General features: G+C 34.3%; 1 protein-coding gene across 3 annotated transcripts in view; it reads right to left on the minus strand.

Moving 5' to 3' along the window:
- The window catches only part of dally (division abnormally delayed protein), a 643966-nt gene that overhangs the window by 481928 nt on the left and 140008 nt on the right, over positions 1 to 22030 (minus strand). For all 3 annotated transcript variants that reach the window (XM_070111680.1, XM_070111679.1, XM_070111678.1), the window contains exon 3: positions 401 to 544. In XM_070111680.1, coding sequence (XP_069967781.1) covers positions 401 to 544 — 144 coding nt within the window. The remainder of the gene's footprint in view (positions 1 to 400; positions 545 to 22030) is intronic.

Raw genomic sequence — 22030 nt, forward strand, 5'->3', positions numbered from 1 at the left:
ATTTCTGTAAAGAAATTCAATGACATTCTTCGAATAATTTCATATTTTACATCAAACATATGAATTTTTAAATATGTTATTTTTTTTTTTTATTTTTATATTTTTATTTTACTTTTTTTATATTTTAATATACACAGTAGAAAAAAAAATAAAGTTCAAAAGATATTAATTTTTTTTTTTTTAAATTCGACATAAGATAGAGATCTGATTTTGTAAAAGAAAAAAATTTCTTATATATTTTTAATATTTTTTATATTTCATTAGAATATTATTTAAAAATTTATTTTTGTTATCGAAATTTTGAAAACTATTATTTTGTTCGATACTACAACAGTAAATCAAAGTTAAAGAAATCTATTTTAATAGTTTGTTTTAAATTAAAATTTAAGATTCCACTCACTTTGAAATAGATTCGCCGTGGATTCGAGTATGCCGCGAAGACTATTGGTATGATGATGCAACAGACGTTCGAATTCGCCGGTGGACTTCTTTCTCAGCTCCAATTCGGTTGCATTCGTACAGCAGTGGCCGCCACAAATGGCACCTAGAAGAGTAGATATAGATGGTAAATATTTAGAGTGGAATTATTTATATTTATAAATGAGTAATATATATTTGCAAACGAATAGCATCGATTTTAGTACAAACCGACAGGTTCTTTTAATTTGTATGAGTTTGTTCTCTATTTAACTGCTGACTTTTCATAGCTGATCGCCTCAGGAGCAATATCATTTGCAATACTAAACAATATTAATTGAAATTATATATTAATTTAAGTATTACTAGTTGGATTTCACAAGATAAGTCTTATTAATTTTCCTTCCACTTTTCAGTATTTATTCAGTGCTGGAGAGTTCATTAGAAATTCAAATATATTTCGTTTGAAATAAAACCTGTGTTCAGGTTAAAAATTTATCGAGTGTGTTAGATAGTATAGGGGTTTGATTATTTTTGAGTAATATTTTGTTGGTTTATGTACCCAAATTGACAGATAAGAAATTTCTAGTCCAGCAGTTAACAGGATATAAATTTATGCCGCCAGAAAACTTGGTTCTACGTAGCTAGAATGAATCTGGATTTATATGGTCACGAACTGTTACGTTAGTACCAACCTTCAAAACCTTTTTTCTGGGGAAAGTACCTGGCATTCTGTTAATATTCCAGTTTATTTGATTTATGCTAGTTACCTATTTGATTCAAAACCCTCAAAGTTTCGCGAATCATTTGATGGAATGAATTTGACTCCACATGATGCAAAAGCGAGTTACTTTTCACTTGAAGCTATTATAAAATCAACCTATTACTTGATAAATAGATATAACTACTACGATTCGCAATACTTTCTTCAACTGTGAACTCATAGCAAACATTATAGGCATTAATTCTTAAGTACAAAAACTTTATATTCACTTTTTTGTAAGCTACTTATGAATTGGGCTTTATTATAATGTATCCATCGTCTCATCGTTTTTGAGTGAAGGCGTTTTCTTATTGCCCTTCCAATTAAGGATTCTAGAAGTTCAACCCACTTTTGAGAAGTTCAAATATTTTGGGAGATTTAGAGATACGCTTGCAGGTCACGTGTAATTCTCTATTTTTATATCGGTAAGAGATCGGGTCCTTCACCCATACTTGCACTTGAAACTAGTTTCGAAGCGGTTTTGCAATTTAGGCCTTAATCTCAGTGAGCTTTATAGTTGAACATCACAACTATAGGGAAATTGAAAGCTTACTGAAGCTTCTGAGCCCAAGCTTTAGATATGAAGAATAGACTTTGGAACTATATATATAGTGAGTAAGAGAGTAAAAAAATAACAATTTAAGCAATATGTGGACCCAGTATAAGAACTCAGATACATTACTTCAAGCAATTAAAAAATATAGTCAAACTTTTTTTTATGGGCTCTACAAGGCTTTTTACACCACTCCATTTTACGTGACAAATGGTGAATGGCAGAGGAGTTGCGTGATTTCAACCAAAAAAGTAGAATATCTGACAAAGTGAATTGTTTCGGGCCTCATCAGTGGGCAGACTGTTACCAGCTGTGTAGCAGAAAAAAAAACTACGACTAACGTCAGCAGCACACTAAACTATTACACTAACAAAGCAGCAACTATATATCCGAGTATGTAGTCTTCATCACTTTTCACACTCGGCTGATGAGTGTCACCACGCATTATGGACTTTGCGAGTAAAGCGGAAGCGGGTGGAGATGCAATCATTTCTGCGCAAATTGAAAAATTCAGTAAATGGGGATACACGCACACATTTAAATAAAAACAGAGAATGTTGCACGCAAAAACTCGGTGGAAGAAGAAGAGAAGTGTGAAATTCGAAAAATGTCTGATGCCGCTTGGCGCCAATCGGTGTCAAGGTGCGTTTATGCCACCGCACCGAGAATGTGTATGGGCGACGGTGTTTTCCAACTATGAGACACGTAGTTGCCACAAAAATGTAGCTGTGTTAACGTTTGTGGCACGGCACATGCGGCGTCATTTTGCCTGCACTGCTTTTGCATAACTTCGTATTTTTTGCATTGTTCTCTGTTTTTTGGAGTATTTCCAATTGTCACTGCAATATGTGGCACACATGAGCATTGAGAGGGCGCCATTACTTTGCCACATAAAAGTGCAGAGACACTCGGTACTTCACTTGTGTGTCAACTAACTATAACAAAAATAACAGCAATGCAAATAACACCAAAAATACTCGAAGGTCCTTTGTAAGATTTGCGTGATTTGCTTAAAAAGTGTCTCTACATGCAACACTGCGTCCACTCGTGTTGCAACACGGCCATCACATTGCAATTTTCGGCAAATTCAGTGCGAAAAGAGTGGAAGTGTACAGTTGTAGCTGTGCTTGAAGTACTGGAGAGACGTAAATAATAAATGGCTGCACAACACTTAACCTTGGCCGCGCGAATGAATTACGAGTGAGCACGTTTGCAACAGTGGTTGATGACTCTGTTTAAAGTAAATATAAAATTTAATGCTTCTTAAGTTTTTCAAGCAGAAGTGAGCTTTTCAAATATTATATTAATGGTCTTCGACGATTATATTTTCGGGGGCTATCCTTTCTTTTTCAATCGAAATATATTTTAATTTGGGCATTTTAGTATACTGGTCGACATTTATGCTATCATATCAAAAGATTTTCAAAAAATAATTAAAGTGGTTTGAGCTTCAGCCTCCAGATTTCAGACGTCTGGTACGTACCCCCATAATGAAGCCAAAAGATAAAATATTTAATATATAACGAGATGATCCTTACTTTAGGGTTACCATATAAAAGAAAAAAAAAATTACGACTTAGCAAATAAAATATCCATCTTTAAGTGGCTGATAAAGTTCAGAAATTCCCTTTTGACTGTTATGCTTTTTATAATCCGATATACAAGACAAATACCTAAAGAAAATCTTACACTGATTAGATATTTACGCAGGAATCTTTCGTCTTTGTTGGGTATACATTTTTTTAAAAGAGCCAGTTTTGTGATGCCGTGAGATTGAAAAATTTAAGTGAAAGTCAAAATATATGTATGTATTAGTTAGTCATGATATTGGGAAAAATTATGAAACAGATCAAAATTCTTAGCCACAAATTAAAACCAACATAAAGGAGATTTCCTCTTCCTAAGACTTTAAGTCGTGTCACACATACATCACTGTTATACCACCCCGCTTTCCCTGACACTTACTGACTTATTTAAGATGTCATCAGTTTATTATGCTACCAAAAAAATTCTGTATTTGGCAACAATTGTGGCATATTTGCCGCAGCATGCAACATTTTGTGGGGCGTGCGAGCACGAGCATTTGTGTTCACTGCATAATATGTTAGAGCAATGCAGCATGTCTCAAAGGCTTATCCAAAAGTCCGCTAGAGCGTTGTATAGTCAAAAAAGAATGGCAAACAAATAGCCAGTACGTGAGCGGGCCGGTGCAAAGCGATATGAGCGTCATTCGGTCGGCGCTAGCTGACACATATGGGGCCACAATCAACTTGGATGTGAGTTTATGTGTCGGTTGCTTGGATATTTCGTCGGTTGCAGCATGTCAGGGTCGATGTTTAGCAATCGTCGCCACACGAAACATGACATTTGAATTGAATTTGAAAATTTCCGTTGCAATTGACTTTCGCAAATCCCATTTGGAAGTGTGGTTTGAGTTTCGAACTCAATGCGCTATAAACTGCTCTGATGTGCCACGTACCCATGTGGTAGGCACATTTGTAGCGGTATCTGTCTCTTGCTCTGCTTTCAATTCATTTTCAAATGTTGTTGCTTTATCGGTGTCCAGTACATGAAAAATGCAAGTATTTTGTTATCGAAAAAGTTTTTATTTTTGTGTTTTCTTGCTTTTCCCTGTTTTGTGTGCATTTTTTAATCGACTATTTCAGACTTTCGGTCGCCAATAGAAAGAAAATCATGCACAACACTACATACTGGAAACGTGTAATCGTATAATCGTGTGGTCAGCAGCCGAGCGAGGACAAACGTATCGCAGTGCCTGAAAGAAGGCGGAGGTTGCTGCCAGAGTTGGATGTTGAGATTTTAAAAATTGAAGACAAGGTCTTGTATGATCTCCTTACTTAGCAAGATAGCGCTGCGCATTACACAGTCTTTTACCCACACGATCGTTTACACAAACAATGCGGTAGTCGTTTGAAAAAAGGAGTTGAACCACTATCTCTTTTAATATTTTAACAATCCTGTGGTAAGACCCTGTGTGTTTACTTTTTTCTTAGTTTTTTGACCAAAAACTTGCAGATCCAGATGTTTGTAAAATTGTTGCCGTCTTTTATCCCTTACAAATCCAAGAGAAAGCCAATGTAGCACTAAAGAAATGAAGTTGGAAGAGTAAAGGGTTTGGCAGGCATACAAGGAATGTGTGTTTTTTTTATCAATGCAAAATGCCGGAGATTGGGTTGTTCGTTGCTTCCTAATTTCGTTTTCTTTATTGCATTCCTTTGCCAATATTTATGCATTTGTCGGTTGAAATACTTGTTGTTGCTTACTACATTCTTCAGTCTTTGTGGTTTGGCATTTGGTAAAGTTTTGAGGCCACTCTAGCTTTTGCTTACTCACTTACAAAATCAGAGAAAAAATTTGCTTAGACAATCGTAGCGTTCAGGTGGTAAACTTTTCTTTGAATTTTTTATCTAAAAAATAAAGTTCAGGAATTTCTCCGTCACAATAAATTTTGAAGCTGAGTAGTACATGAATTTTTCATTTTCAAGAACGCGTAAAACTGGAACCGAAGCCGTTTAGTTCATGACATTACGAATGAAGGTGGAGTTGAGTTTGAAGAGTTTCGTGAATAACTTTTATTTGAGTTTTTGTAGTTAGAAAAGTGAGAGAGTCTTGAATGTGAATTATCGTTCAAGTTGTGATATTGTCAACTTAGGTAACACACAAGGGTTCCATATAGCTTCTAGTAATGTTGAAAGTTTTTCAGAGCTTTAATTTTAGAGAGTCAAATACCACAAAGTGGGTCAGAAGTTTGATATATATATATATATATACTATACTATTTACACTAAAAGATAATTGAATAGAATAATTAAGTCTTTTAATTTATTTCATTTTAATTGCATTCAGTGTCCACATTCTTAACTTAATCTAATGTAGTCGTTAAGTCTGCAATTGTCAATTAGGTCTTATCCGAGCTTTGGAGGTGAAAAATGTGCTGGTAAAGGCTTAGGACTATGTTACAAGTAGTTCGCTTTTATTTAATTGTTATAATTTACCCTCCATGATCATTACACTAAATTAATTTTGTTGTTGATTCCATACATGTACTGAAATAAGACATTCTGCTCTCGTAGCTTGGGATAGTCGATTGATATCCTAAATTGCTGCTTAATTGCACTAAAATGCTGTCAATCACTCTATATAATGTGGAAGTCCATCTGAAATTTTCAGTTCCGTCTGCAGAGATCGTATCTCTCCTAGAAGGTAATCGTTGTATTCGAAAGTTTTTATGTGAAGATACTATATAACTGAGGCTTTGTCCAAATACCCTCTGCTTTGAAAGAGAGCAAACAATGATATTTTTTATCTCAATCTCAAAATTTAGTAAAATATATACTTTATAAAATAAATAAAATACGTTTGGTAAATAAATAAAAACTATTACACTTTGGTAAAGTGTTTAAATTAAGAAAATTACAAGGAAAATTTAGTTTTCAACTACTTTTAAACTTCTTTAAGCTTACTTAAGCAAACGTTTTAAATGTAAATAAAAATACTTTAAGAACATTCAACTTTGGCAAAGCGTTGCCAACTGTCACAACACATTTGCTAATTGGATTACAAGCGGTGAGTGCACTTGGTATTCGCGCGACACTTGACACTTCGTCGCTGAACTGTGTCACTGCGCACGACAACAAAGCAGAGGCACAAAACATATGAAAAATATATGCAAAATGAAGAAAATGCTCAAATAAAAACACGTAAACAAATTGCTTGGCATGTGCGCCTAAATGTATGCATGTGCGCACATATTTTTTCTGCTTATTTGATGGGTATGTAAGTAATTAGGTGCGAAAAAGCAGTCATTGTCGCAGAAAATTCGATCACACACTGAGTGAACAATATCTCTTTGCATGTGTGTGTGTCAGTAGATGAGAAATTTATAGAAGACTTTAATTTTTTGATTGAAAAAGGTCTTTTAAATTATTATTTAATATTGTATATAATTGGTGTAAATATAATAAGTGATAGACGCTGTAACATAAGTGCTGTTTTTGATTACGAAAGCCCTAGAATCTGAATTTTCAAAATTATCGAAAGTGTTTTGACTGAACTAAAATTAAAATTGTATTTGGCAAGTATCCGAGGGTATTCATCATCCTCGAAATACATATGATTATCTACCTCCTAATGTAAACTCATTTACAGCCGAATGCCCTCTGATATCATGGAATTCTCGTACTCAACGCGAGGATATAATAAGAGAGAGAGAGCTTTCCTCTTTACATCCTCATATACAGGCACTTCTGATGACCAAATTCGTCCTAAATTGAGATTTGAAATATGAAAGTGCGCAGGTAATAGCAGAATCTCTCTTCGGTTTCATATCGGTCTTGGTATCATTTCATAAAAAGATTTTTTTGCCTTTATTTTGCGGTCAGGGATTGTAGTTGGAAAATCTTCCTAATTAAAAATATTTATATCATGTCTAATAAAGTAGAAAATAATCTACAGAAACATAAGTAAGTTCAATAAAAAAATATATAAATATATTGAAGGCATTCGATTAGATCATCATATTCGATAAGAGTAATATACAGAAAGCTGGAGCAGATTTATCAACATTTTTTTTATGGCTAAGCTTTTTTCATATTTGAAATATTTTCTGCTAACATCAGAAAAAGGAAAAATACTTTTATGAACTATATATTCGATAGATGAAGCTGGAGTCAGGTTATTTAGAGTCTCGACTTTTTTTTTAAAAGAATTTCAATGAATTAAAATTGTTACAGTGATCAGATTTTGTTAAAATATGCGCCGTTTTGTTCGATGATCTGTTTCCATCTAGACGGCAACTTCATAATACCTTCCTCGTAGAAGCCCCCTCCTTATTTGCGAAGAATTCGGACAGCCACTTTTCACAAGCCTCTTTTGAGTTCAACTTCACACCACTAAGGGCATTCGCATGGACAGGAGCAGGTGGTAATCATTTGGCGCTACGTCCGGGCTATATGGTGGATGCGATAAAACCTCCCATCCGAGCTCCCGTAGCTTCTGACGAGTCATCAACGAAGTGTGTGGTCTGGCGTTGTCCTGGTGGAACACTACACCCTTCCTGTTGGCCAATTGTGGACGCTACTGGTCGATCGCCTGCTTCAAGCGATCCAGTTGTTCGCAGTATATGGTAGAATTAAGCGTCTGGCCATATGGGAGCAGCTCATAGTGGATGATTCCCTTCCAATCCCACCAAACACACAGCAAAACCTTCCTGGCCGTCAATCCCGGCTTGGCCACTGTTTGGGACGATTCACCGGCTTTCGACCATGACCGTTTTCGCTTGATATTGGCGTATGTGATCCATTTTTCGTCGCCAGTCACCATCCGCTTCAAGAATGGGACGAGTTCGTTCCGTTTCAGCAGCATATCGCAGGCGTTGATTAGGTCCAGAAGGTTTTTTTGCGTCAAATTATGCGGCAACCAAACATCAAACTTTTTTTTGTATCCAGCCTTCTGCAGATTGTTCAAAATGGTTTGGTGACTAACTCCCATCTCCTGGGCGATGTCATGAGATGCCATATGCCGGTCTAACTCGATGTATTCCATGATTTGATCGGTATTTGTCGTCACAGGTCTTCCGCCGGCTGGCTTATCCATGGTGTCGTTTTCACCGGCTCTGAATCGTCAAACCATTCCTCCGCGGTTCGAAGTGATAGAGTACCATCCCCCAAAACACCATTAATCTCACGGAACGTTTCTCTAGCGGATTTGCCTTTAACGAAGGAAAACTTTAAAATAGCGCGAATTTCGGCGTTAGTGAACTCCATGTTTACACGTCTATAACTGTTGAACGCAATATCCAAACTAATCATGCATAGCGTTAGGGGGATATTTGACAACCTTATATATGCTTATTAGAACGAAAAATATGATTCCCAAACATTTACTTAGCATCTCCTTATCTTCAGTTCCGTAATTCACTGATAAGCTAGGTTAAAACTATAATTTACTAAGAGCCTTAGAGGAAACTGCTTCAGTAAACGGACCAATATATGCTTGCCACCTTTGTTGTTTGGATTGTTCGAGTGAAGATACACTCTTGAGAAACACATATACTTATCTTTTTCCATACTTTTTTTGGTTAAACCTTCAACAAAAGAATATACTTATAAATATATATGCATGTATATATATTATATATACTTATATTATTTAGGGAGACCATGTTGACAAATTAATTCAATTTGCAAGCTTGCTGCGTTTGACCTAAGGTTTCCGCGGCTAATTTGTTATCTGCCACATGGTGTGACATATAGGCCGTAACACTAATGTGTGTGTATTGCATGGCGCACGGTAAAACTTGTTGCACTGCCACAACAAAGTCGCGAATATTTCACTAGGGCATCGAGGTAGAACGCGCGCAATTATCAGCGCCACTGGTTCCATGCGGCCGCCGCAAGGCGTAGTACAGCATATGCAGCGATAAATGCATAAACAAATGCTTACATGAGGAAAACTATGCGTGTTCATAAATTGGCTTACGCAGTACGTCAGCAGCAGCAGTTAGCAGCTATTCAATTGAAAGCGTTGTGAGTGGTGCGTTTGTGGCATGCAAGGCAAACTGAGCAGGAGAAGTAGTTATGGAGGGGCGCCTTGTGTTCACCTAAAATGCCTGGAGTGTGGTACGCTGTGGCAGACTGCAGTGTTGCATACTACAAAAACGTCCAAATAATGCAGTCAAAAACACAAAAGTGTAGTAACAACAAGGCAATAGCTCGTTTGGAAAGTGGAAATTGGAGCGCTCCACTTTTGCACACGTGTACAAGGACGAAGGATGATACAAAAAGAGGGCTAGGCCGAAACTGTAAGCGCGATTCAGAGAGTCATGAAGTGAGGTAGTCAGTAACAATATGCCGCTCCAACACTGCGACAACCATAAACGCTGTAAACTACGTGTGTGTATGGCAACATGCAAAAGTGGCACAAGTCAACACACATAAGCGCGCGCACAGCACTGTGGAAGGACGTGCTGCAAGTTTAATATGGCACGAAGACGCATACATATACATGTACCCAAAAGCCCGCCACGTGACACTTGATTGCTGCGCTGCTTCACTCACCACAACACTGCTTGCCGCAACGCGCGCTTGTGCAACATAATTGAAATTCTGCTGTTGTGGCTAGCGAATCCCCAAAAACAACAACCAGCAAGAAGTTTGGCATTAACAATAACAAATGACAGCGCTATTGTTGCATGTTTTGTTTACAAACAAAAAATATTTTGGCGGTGGGAACGCGCGGCAATAACCAACACAAGCGCGCAATAATGAGACTATGAAGCATTTATGACGTGAAATTTCAATGTGCACTAATATGTAATGGTGCATGCAACACGCCAACATGCAAATACAATTGCACTGGCGTGGCAAGGTGCAAACGCTAACAATGAACGTGTCGCCCCACTTTTGCAACGTAGTCACCGAAATTTCGCTACGCCCTTCACACTTTCTTGCTGCGCCACTTCCGCTCGCCGATGCGATTTCAGCGCGCATTTTGGCAATTCATTTTGCATTTCCATCCATTCATTCATACAAAATGAGTTCGCGCACAAAGTGGAGCGCTCATAGCCGCAGCGGATGGCCACAGGACGTTTGTTGCAGAGCGACAGGAAATGCCGCGGTTTGTGCGCCTCTAAGTACGCCTCGCACTCGTCCCCGCACACTCACTGCGCGATGACTAACATATGAGCAGCGGAAAAGGTGCTTTCACAATGAGACGCAAGCAATTTCCGTTTGGTTTCATATTGAATAACCGTAAATTCGGGTCTCTTTATTGGTTACGTAAGCTTTTAGCGTGGAAAATTGAAAAAAAAGAGTTAAAAATTTTTAGGCAAAGTTGGTGACATAAAATTATTTATATGGTTGGAATTTTGGAATTTCTTTAGGTCTCAAAGGGGAAATACTTTTCCAAATTTGACTCTATATATATAGAATATAGATAAATGTAAAGAGGGAGAAAGAGAAAGAGGAAGAGAGGGAGAAAAGAAGAAAAAGAGATAGAGAAAATAATACAGAAAGAGAAATATAATGGAGAAATATATTAGAAGAGAGAGTGCCCTACAAATTCCCATTGCATCCTCGTACAGTGGACTTGTGTAGGATAATCAAATATCAACTTAGAAGAAAAGTTTCTTTGGAGTGATGATTAAAGTCAATTGTGTACCCAGGACATATTTACCGGTTAAGTTTAGATTTTTTCAAAAATTCTTTAAAGTGTCATTTCTTTAAGGTTTCGGCTAAAATATGTGAAAAATAGTTGACCAGAGTTCTTTTATTACACGACAGCGTGGGTTGAAAAACTATATTTAAGCAAAAATACGCACAGGCGCACATTGCCGACAACTTTTCTAAATAAGTATCCGCATACACGATTAAGCGCTTTCATTAGGCGCTATTTGCTTACTTCCACTAAATACTAACATTTTGAATGCGAATGCCACACAGTCTGCTACTGTTGACTATTGACTTATTCTGCACACTGCTTTACGCAAATGTGTATGTATGTAAGCATTGCGTGCTTTATTTTTTTAATTACCTATCTGATCGCCTATATGGCTTACGAGTGCTAATGATGCCATTAAAATAATTGGAGAATTTAAAATGGGCGAATTTATGATGTGAAAAGTGAGAGAGTGTGTGTAAGAGAGGTTGTTAGTATATACCCTGCACTGTGTAAAATTTTGAAATCCACATTCGTAACAGTTCGCGAGATAACAATATATATGGTTTTAAAGGGAAAGATTACCGATAGAAAATATAACGGTTTATAAGAGGTATATATATATACTTAAAATACTGTGGAAAATTTGAAAAAATTCAGTAAAGTTATAATAAAACGATAATAAACAGAATAATTTTTAGTTTTAGGTCTGATTTTTAATGCTATGGTGATCCTATAAACAAGGGATTTGAGTATACTTTTATTTAACAATAAAGTTTTTCGGGAAAATTATGATAAACAACTGTTTTTTGTGTCGAGGAGTTCATTTGTAATATTTAGTAATACCTTTATACTTCTGTTAGGGAGCGCTGCTGTAAGATTTTTGCATTTTAGTATGACTTTGTCACGAATGTTATATTTTTTTCATCGACAAACTGTTTAGTTTGTATTATTTTTATGAGAAGGATCTTCTAAAATAGCCACGGAACGATCAACACATTGAATGTCATCAATAGACCTTTATGGTCGAAAACAGAAAAAATATATATATATCGCAAAAATTATTTTGTATGAGCACGAGCCGTATTGGATTGAAGCAGCTGATAAGATATTAAGGAAACACTTTTCTGTTCAAAATTAGTTCCAGGTTAGATCCAAAGTGATCTATTCACCGTGTAAAAAGCAATGAAACCAAAGTAAAAATTGTATGAACTGGATTCCGACTTTCTCATACTCTTGGACTTCAATAAAATGGCAGCTGGAAATAAATCACCAATAACGAGGTTTTCACCGTTCCGACAGTCGGGTTCCTTAAACTGGAATATACCCTAATTTTATGCGGGTAGGGACTGCCAACACCCCAGCATACCTCAAAATTGTAGGAGAAATATTTTCTGCCATTACAATAAAAGCAACGCAAAACTAAATTGGTATCGAAAAGTTGGAATATCCGTATAATCCGTGTACAGTCCTCGATGGAACCTAGGTTGCATACAAAAAAACGAAATTTCCAAAAAAAAAACAAGCTTTTCTTAAAACCTGTACCTACTCTTCAGCTTATCTGTAATTATTTTTAAGGCTCAGTGTCTAAGGGTGTTGTTGCTTTTTAATATTTTTTAAAAGGCCACCGCAGCTGTTTTGAGGCTATCTCTGCACTGTGCGCATACGCAACCTTTATTTAATTACAAAGCTTATTCAACCGTGCGTGCAGTGCAATCTGCTGCACTTGTGGCTTGGCAGCCTACACCCAGCCCTGAGGTAGCAGGCGTCCAGGGTGTGGAAAGCTTAAACAATGTGATTTCAGTGCTGCTGGCTTAATTAGGATTCTGTGGTCGCATGCCGGTGGTGCACAAACACACAGACACTGGGACGAAACGCACGCCCAAAGCTTGCACTTAGCCATTAGTGGATGTGGCAGCATTTGCGTTTGTGCATTGCTTTTATATGTATATGTAGAAATGAATAAAATGCGTTTCATTGTTAATTACTTCTATGTAGAGTATATATGTTATTCTTGTTGTATGTGCGACGAGTCACTGAAAACCGAATTTACGTTGGGAGTGTTCTCCCAGAATTTTTGAAATAAAGTAATCTGTATTGTATGTGAACCAGCTAGTTTGTTGGGCCTTAATTCAAATTGTATACCTGATTCGGCAAATATTTATTTGGCTTTAATCTAAGGCATTACGAAGTCATGAATTTCGACTTTGATATGAGTGGAATACAAAGCACAATAGGAGCTTGGAGGCAACGGGGGGCGGAGGAGGGTTTAATTTGAACTAAGGGCTTGGCGTATTGTCAACCATTATGCTTTTTGTATGCATTTATAAATAATATCACAGGCATATATGTACATATGTATTTAAAGATATTTAAATGTGTTAGAGAAAGGTTTTTGTGATTTATCATATTTATAGACCCATGAAAGTGCGCCTTGTGTACACTATGAATAACTCAAGCGCTAATATTTTTTATATAAAATATAGTGAGTATAATGGTGTGTTCGTTTATAAAGAAAATTTTCATAAAATAAACTAAAAAATATTTGTTGCATATGGATACAATTTTCTGTTGGCATTTTACACTTTTTGTATTGGGTTAGCCGTTGAGGAATTATCTCGGCGAATTTTTCTTCAGACAATTTTAACTTTCTATTGATTTTTCGAATAAATTTTATGGAATTTCAATTTAAAAATCAAAGTTCTACTTAGTGAGTGCATAAATATAGTAAAATGTTATATAATATATTTTTTGTGTTAATGTTTCCGAATGATCGATAAATTTATGAAATGCTAATAGTGAATATATAAATCTAACGAAGCATTTTTTAAAGATATCGGTATATAACCGTCCAATAGTTTGACATATTCTAACCGAGTGAATTTGTTAGATATGTTTTGATCGATGTTCAGTATTATAATAAAAGCATGCGATCAATAAAAGAGTTAGAAAATTTATAAAAGCAAACTAAAGGTTTTCTCTGAACAGGAAGAAATAATTATTATCAATATATAATTACTCAAGAATATATTATATATTATTTAGTTACAAATAAAAAGAAAAAATACCGATTTATATATTTTAATTATATAATGGTCCAAAAATTTAGAGTAGTTCAGAGAAAATTTTATAACATTGTTAGTACATAGTTTTGTTCGAAAAATTATTATTTTTTCTTCAAATATCCACCAATAAAAAATATTGTCCTATAAATCGTAATTTATTATAATTTGAAGAACTTATGGATACGGAGTCAATTTTAGACACGAATCAGATTGCGTAGCTTTACAGTATAGCAGGCCTGCAGCCAAACATTTGCACTGTCGGCGTTTCGTTTTAAATAAAAGTGACAATTGCTCAAAAATATTTAATTATACTCTAATATCTAAGCGTCAAAATACACTTTTCATATTTATCGTGGTTTTTTCACAATACTGTCGTGCAGCATTGATGTCGTTTGGAATCTTCAATATAACATTAAATGAATGAATTTTCAAACCATTTGCACTACCTTTATGTAGTCAGAATCTTGCTTGTGAGTTGTAATACATTTTATTTTACTTTTTCAACACTCGTAATTGCTCGTAAGTGTGAAATTACATGTAGAAATATTTATTACAGAAAAAGTGACGAGCAACGAGAATTTGCATAGACCTTAAAAACTCTATCTCTCGGTATGGATGGACAGCAACATAAGGGCAAAAGTGTGAGCCACCGTATTTAGTATGCTAAGGCAGTGCCTTCGTCATAGAATTGCGCACAATTTAAAGTCAATTGAATTGAATTGAATCAGTTTGAATGGCGACGATTTGGAATCGAAATGAAATTGAATGAAATGCGCAATCGTACATCAAGCAATAAATTCATTTATGGAAACATATGTACATATACATGCCGTGTAATGCGGATGCATATTAATAAAAAGTGAGTATGTGTGTGTGTGTTTGTGTTATATCTGGGAATCGCATGCTGCATGAATGCTGAATCGGTGCCAAGTCGCTGCAGTTTGCCCCCAGGTCGCACCCCAAATTTATTTTAACTGCTTATTGATACAAGTGTGTATATGTGTTTGTGCGTGTTTGTACTCCTTAATAAAATAAACGTGTGAGAAATGAAATAAAAAAATCATGAAAAATTGTTACACATTTGTATATCAAGCAGACATATGGGGAGCTGCAGACAACAACAAATACAATGGAGTGTATGTATGTATTTACATATGCATTCATAATGTATCTGCCACATGTGACGTGCCACAAAGACGTGCTTTGTGTAATATTTATTTAATTGTGTTTCACAGATTGCATATAACTTTGGATTAACTGACATACTGCCATAAGTGCATGTATATATATGTGTGATGCATATGGAAAGCGCCCAACCTTTAATTGCATTGTAGCACACAATAACTTAATGATATTGATTACTTTATGCGATTCAATCGAAATGTTTTGAAATTACGAAAAATCCATGAGTGCACCAAGTACTTAATAATGAATACAATGTGTGTATGTAAAGAAAATGCAGTTAAATCACACCTTGGCCTTCACATATGTGAGGTACATAAGAAATTTGAGCTATATTTTATATTAAAGGATGGCAAAGTTGATAGAACTTTTCTGGTTATACTTCACTGCTTAATGCTAAACGTAAATAACACTTATTTATTGAATATTTTTTTGAAGATAAAATATATGCCCAAAGCTTTAAGTCAGCTCAACCCATAGCGAATATCGTGAAAATGTTAATCAGATGGTAATGTCAAATCCTTGTGATCTTAGTATGTACAAAATCAGTATAAAAAGTTTTAATCAACTAATTTCAATACATTTTTATTTATTTTAATTTTTTTGCCGACTTTTTTAAAGCCGAAAATTATAGAGCACAGCCTAGACTATAACTTCCGGGTCAATCTAACCCAGCATTGCTATTGTAGATTGTTGATTATTGTTTTTTTGTGAAAACAACAGAAAACTTACCGCTGAATTCAATGCAGGAAGGAAATAAATTCTATTTGACTATACCCATATAAACGATTATACCAGTTGCTTTTTTCGAATTGTTTTAAAAGAATTTGATTTTAACTAAATGTAACTCTGATAAACAAAATTAAAATCAACAATAATTCAGAAGAAATATCTAAAAGTTTATTTAGAGATTGGCATTGAAAAACCTTTACCCATCGTTCCTCAGTTTTTGAGATATCGATCAGAAATTTTGCACCTGTCCTTTTCTCACCAAGAAGCTCCTCATTTTCCGGAACGGCCAATATCGAAATCAAGTGCTAGTATGGAAAAAATTTTCATTTAACAATATATCTTTACCATTGGTTATTGTTCGAGGCAACGGTGTAAGCTCTGAAGAAATGAACTTTTTCGAGGCACTATAATCAAAGTACTTGTAATGAACCTTTTGTATTTGTGAAGGGTATTATAGCTACGGTAAAACCAAGGTTTACGTTTTCTATTTTTTAAATTTATTTTTTAATATTTAATATCTGCCATTTTATTGCCGTTTCCTGTCGAAAGATGAGTTTTAATACTTTTCACTGCAATTGTAGATCATAAAATGTCATATTTTCCACGACAAAAACTATCATTCAATAAAATTTATGAATCAAAATTTATTTACAACACAATAATGGGGAAACAGTAGTTCAACAGCGCCATAGCTACCTCACACATGCCAACCTTTATTTGCCGATTATCGATAAATAAATTGACAATAATTTCAGTGTTGAACCAGCAATAGAAATATTGTATTAGGAGCTAAACAAATAGCAGTAAGATTTATAAGGCCATAAATTGTCGCGTCTTTTAAAGCAAATGCAACGTGAACTATATTTTACATATGTTTACATATCATTTGATATCTGTGAGCATATACATCTGTGTATGTCACTGTATGTATACCTATCGATATGTAAACAACACTCTTGTCGAAATAAAGATACTCGTGCGTTATGCACTTGGAGGTGCAAAGTCGATTTCAATCGCCTACAAGGGCTGCCGCAAGTAGTTAAAGAGCCTATCGATCGTTAGATTTTTTATTTTTTATTTTTTTAACACTTGAGCGATTGTTTATCAACGTGACAGTTTACATATGCCCGTTTAGTTTTGATGATTTTCAACAAATACACATGTGCACGTAATTTATATGTGATAAGGAAGGTAAGTCTTTATACCAGTGTGAAACTAAATCATTTGGGCTAGTAGTGATAGTATTGAAGTGATAAATTAAAAGGGAAAAGCTCGATATTATTGGTACTTTTCTTAGTTGTTTTTTATTATCTTTTAATCTGCATAGATTTCTCTGAGTGCTGATTTGAAACTTATGACTCGAGGAGAGCACTAAGCTCGTATTGAGTTTTTTTATTATTTGAATGTTTATGATGATCGTCATCATGATATTATTAAAAATAACGAATCTCAATTTAGAACTTATTTTCAAAGTACTTTTACAGATTTACTTAGTTTTACTCTCTACTATCCAAATAAAATTTTTCAAATTTTGATATTCAAACATTTTGTTTGGGAAATGAAATACTAGAAGCTGATTGAAAGTACTTAGTTTAAATTCAAAATACTCTTTACTGGTTATTTCCTTGTGTTAGCTGCCATTTTGGAAATTGTATGTCCACGCAATACAAGTATATTAGTAATATATCTTATATTTATTTGTTACATTTTCTTAATTGTCAATGCTCCTAAATGTAGGCAACATTTTACTATTACTTATTTACTTATATACAAAAATATGGTTGTTGGCAAGCTTAATATACATTTATGGTAGCTTTATAGAGTAACATAGTAGTGATGTCATATGAAATATCTATTTTTTTATTTTTGAAATACCAATTTTACTTCAGCCCTGGTAAATGTAAATTCTCGAGGAGAGTCAAGACCTGTCTTTAATAGAGCAGCCACCGACAATTTGTATACTAGATTTTTATATTGAGGAAGACTAGTTCTAATATCACTTCAATATTTATTTGACTTAGAGTATATGTATATACTATTTGTAAGTACATATGACCCTATTTAAACAGCAGACATTGTGATATCATGTATTTATTGGAATTATAAATACCAGAAGAGTACTCCAGACCGTCAGCTATTGTTGTTGTACACTGCGTGTTTTTGTTTGTATTATTATCTCATCGCTGATATTTAATTGTTGTACATGTAATCATAAAAGCCGGGTGAGCTTAAATAATACAAAACCACAGCAAAAACAACAAACAAATATACTTAGTTGAGCCATGTTTCTATCTTTATGTATGAAATTTTATATGTAATTTTGTAAAATATGTAGTAGTAACATCTATTTGCTAACATTCTTTCAAATAACTGTTTGAACTCAAGCAGGAATGCGTTTGCATAAGTGTGCATGTATGAGTTTGTTTGTATTGCTGTGTGTAGCAGAGATAAGTGTGAAAACTACAAAGGGAGAGTTGAAAGTTTTAAACAGAATATCGTGAGGAAAGCGAGTGCGGGACTCATTTTAGAGAAAGGGTAGTCCCCATATGGCTTTTGGAATTGTGTTGGCGATTGTTGGCAATAAGTTGGATGACATTGTTATGACAACAACAAATATGTACATATGGTATGTACATGCATATATTTATTAGTATATGGAGTTATATGTATATGAATGAATGAGTGTTTGTAGATGTATGTATGTAATTAATGTCATTTGCAACTAAAAGTTCCGCTGGTATCTGGTATGGTGGTTGGATCCAACTTTCAAAACACAAATTTCACACTTACCGGGTAAATCGATCGTAAGATACAGCATTTTGAGTGAGATTAATTTTGGTAGTTTGAAAGAAAAAATCGGATAAACAGTAATATCGGGGGTTAATGAAGCATTACTTCAGGTGACAAAATCTGCTGATACCAAAAAATAGATTGTGTTGGAGTTATCCGAGCTCAATGCCAGATGAGTCAATCGTTCTTAACTGGTTTTATAAAACTTCATATCGGACATATGCGCACCAATGGCTATATGAACCCAGTGGATATTCAAAATACACTTTCCCGGGCGAAATCATCAAAAAAATGCAGGATATAGTTTTGTTAAATTATTATCATGAAGTTGATCGAGTTATCTAAGAGTCTAAAGATATCAAAGAAATATGTCAGACATATAGTTCATGGTAGTTTAAATATACAAAAGCTCTCACGCCTTAGGAGAATGCTAGGTGGAAAGAAATTTATAGGCAATGAAGAGGCATTCGCTTGGACTGAGACTTATTTTGAAGCAAAAGTTTCAAGGTTTGTTATAATAAGTGTGTCGCCTTCTATGGCGTCTAAAATTAATAATAAAACCGACTTTTTGTTAAAGAAGTCTGCTTTTTTTTCGTCAATGTAATCACAAGAATTTTAAATTTTAGAAGTTTTTGTGGAAAATATATTATATTATTTTTATTTGTCGCCTTTCCATGCGAATTCCACTTTACTTGTGCTTTTATGTTATCTTAAAACGGTCATAAAATATACAGTTCGATTACCTCCACTTCTAAGAATCTTATCAACGTCGTTCAAGTGTCGTCAAAAAGAAAACTATTAAATATAATATAATAAATAAAGATTTGCTACAAATGAAAAAATTGCTTTTGGTTAAAGACAAGTATTTAGGCTTGTTTGCTCTTTAAAATATTATTTCTAAATCATACTGATAAGAAATAGATATATATATATATATATATATATATATATATGAATATAAATATATATATTTCATATGATATATTTGTTGCTATATATACAGATGTATGCGTGTTGCCAGAAGGTGCTGGTCAGGCGTTCTGGTTCCCCGAAAAAGCTCTCTTTGTACAACATTTATACCATCAAGATAACCTGAAGTGTCAAAATCACGTTGGCGACTCAACATTTTTTCAATAAAAACGTGAAAGACTTAAACAAACTTTACTTCGAACCATTCCTGAGAAGCTAAAATTATTTCTGGAATGATAGTTATATTATTTATTATGTATCGTTTTTGAACTAGTGCGAAACTTATATATTGACCGAAATTTTAAAATCAGATATCAATATGTAAACTATACCAGTTATTGTATGAAGAAAAGGGAGTGACTAGTTCGAATTATGGTTCCGAGTAATTGCAAAGTAATTAATAAGTTGTTAATTAGACTGCTGGGTGGATAAAAGTAAATATAAATAATATAATATATATTTTGTATGTGAATTGTTTGATAGCAAAAATAATTTGTATATCGATAATTAAAATCTGTGAAAATCTTTAATCACAATTACAGTTAAGTCTCAATTTTAAACTGAAAAATTCGTCGTCATTTAAATTTAGCGCAAAAATCGTTAAGATTATTTTATTAATCATCAGTTAATTTGACTAAAAATAGCTACCACCGATTTTAGCTTCTAATTACTGCTTACTACTTTGTTCACTTTAATATTTTGTTAAAAGTAAGAAGTTTTATTGTATCTCTTTAATAGTTTTTTATTACATATCTATAATTTTTCCTAATTCCAATTAATTCTGAGTGTAATTTTACAGCAATTGCCTAACTAATTGTTTTCAAAAGTCTTTTTGTCCTTATTAATACAAATGAGAGTTTAATTAGCGCAAATCGAGAGCGGTTAAAATTTTAATATTAATTGCCGAACGTGAAAAGTTTGCGGTTGCACCAGCACATTTGAATTTATTTGCATGAGCAAATCTATAATTGTTTTAATTTTTTATCTATTTGTACAAAGAGCTTGTTTGATTTACAAATTAAGCAGATAATTGGCTTACAAATTGCGATCACTACCGTTACAGTAAGATAAGCCAGCAAAAGGTACCAATAATTTCGGTCCGCTAGTTCGAGCTCGACGAAAAAAAGAAAAAAATACAAAGAACCTTACTCCTCTTCCAACTCTTTCTACATGTTTTTATAAGAATATGTTGTATAACATAGCAGGTGTTTCAGGGTGTTATTCTTTCAGCGATGTGCTTCTTTTTTGAAGAATGTCTAAAATATTGAAAAGAAATCTCTTATTAAGTTACATATTGGAGGCGCTTGGTACAATGGGACCTTTTGCTTTAAAAGGCTCCCAAAATCTGACGCTGGGACATCCTGTAAAAGGTAATCTTGCAGTAGAATTCGCTGAAAACACGGCTCGGTTGGGTATAGCTCAAGCAAAATCGAAAAGAGAGTATGACAAGTATCATACTATAACTGGTCTAAAAACGTTCTAGAAAAGGAGAGCTGGTAACAATAATTGCTCCATTTGCGGATCTACAAAAGAGATATACTCCTATCTTTAATATTTTGGGGATGATACAAAGATGCCTTATAGTATTAAAGAATACATACATTTAAATACCCAGTAAGGGTAAAAATACAACAAAATAATAATATTATAACTTTTTTTTCGCCTAGTTCCTAGTAGCTCGGTTCAAACTTTAGTTTTCAAAGAGTTTTCCGATGCCCGAAATAATACCGTTGCTTAAAAAAATTTAAATATATTAGAATCGGCAATAATTGCTCAATTTAACTTAGTCAATGCAGTTAATAGTTTAACTGGACATGTGCTGTCATAACTGGACTTGCCACTGTTTTCTACTGCTATATATTTCTCCCATAATTTTAATCATATATATATATTGAAAATATATGGGTGTGTACGTATACATAACTTGCATTCAGTTATTTCTAGCTAAGCCTCAGCACTTCGATTTGACAGACATGCAAAAACAACCAGCTACGTAAACTTATTTTGTTGCAATGCGTCATAACATAAGTCACTCGTGTCACAGTTGTAGGCTTTTAAATGACACGTAACTGTCAACAGTAATGAAGGTATTAATTTTACTATCTAAGATATAAGTGTATGTATGTATATTCTGTGTGGCTTGAAGTGGCTTTAAAGTAAATAATGATTGTGTGGCAGGCATTTTGTGTGTATGTGTGTGTGCTATTTGTAACTTGACATAAATTTTACAAGTGACACATTTGACACCATCACCCCCACAAATTGTAATATGCTCCAACCAGTGCATTTACATATAGAATATGTGTTTACAGACTCATATATTGTTGTTGCAATGAGGGGAGCCACTGTAGTTTCAACCCTGAGGACGTTGTATATATGTGT

This window comes from Bactrocera oleae, chromosome 6, assembly GCF_042242935.1.
Source record: "Bactrocera oleae isolate idBacOlea1 chromosome 6, idBacOlea1, whole genome shotgun sequence".
NCBI classification, from domain to species: Eukaryota; Metazoa; Arthropoda; class Insecta; order Diptera; family Tephritidae; genus Bactrocera; species Bactrocera oleae.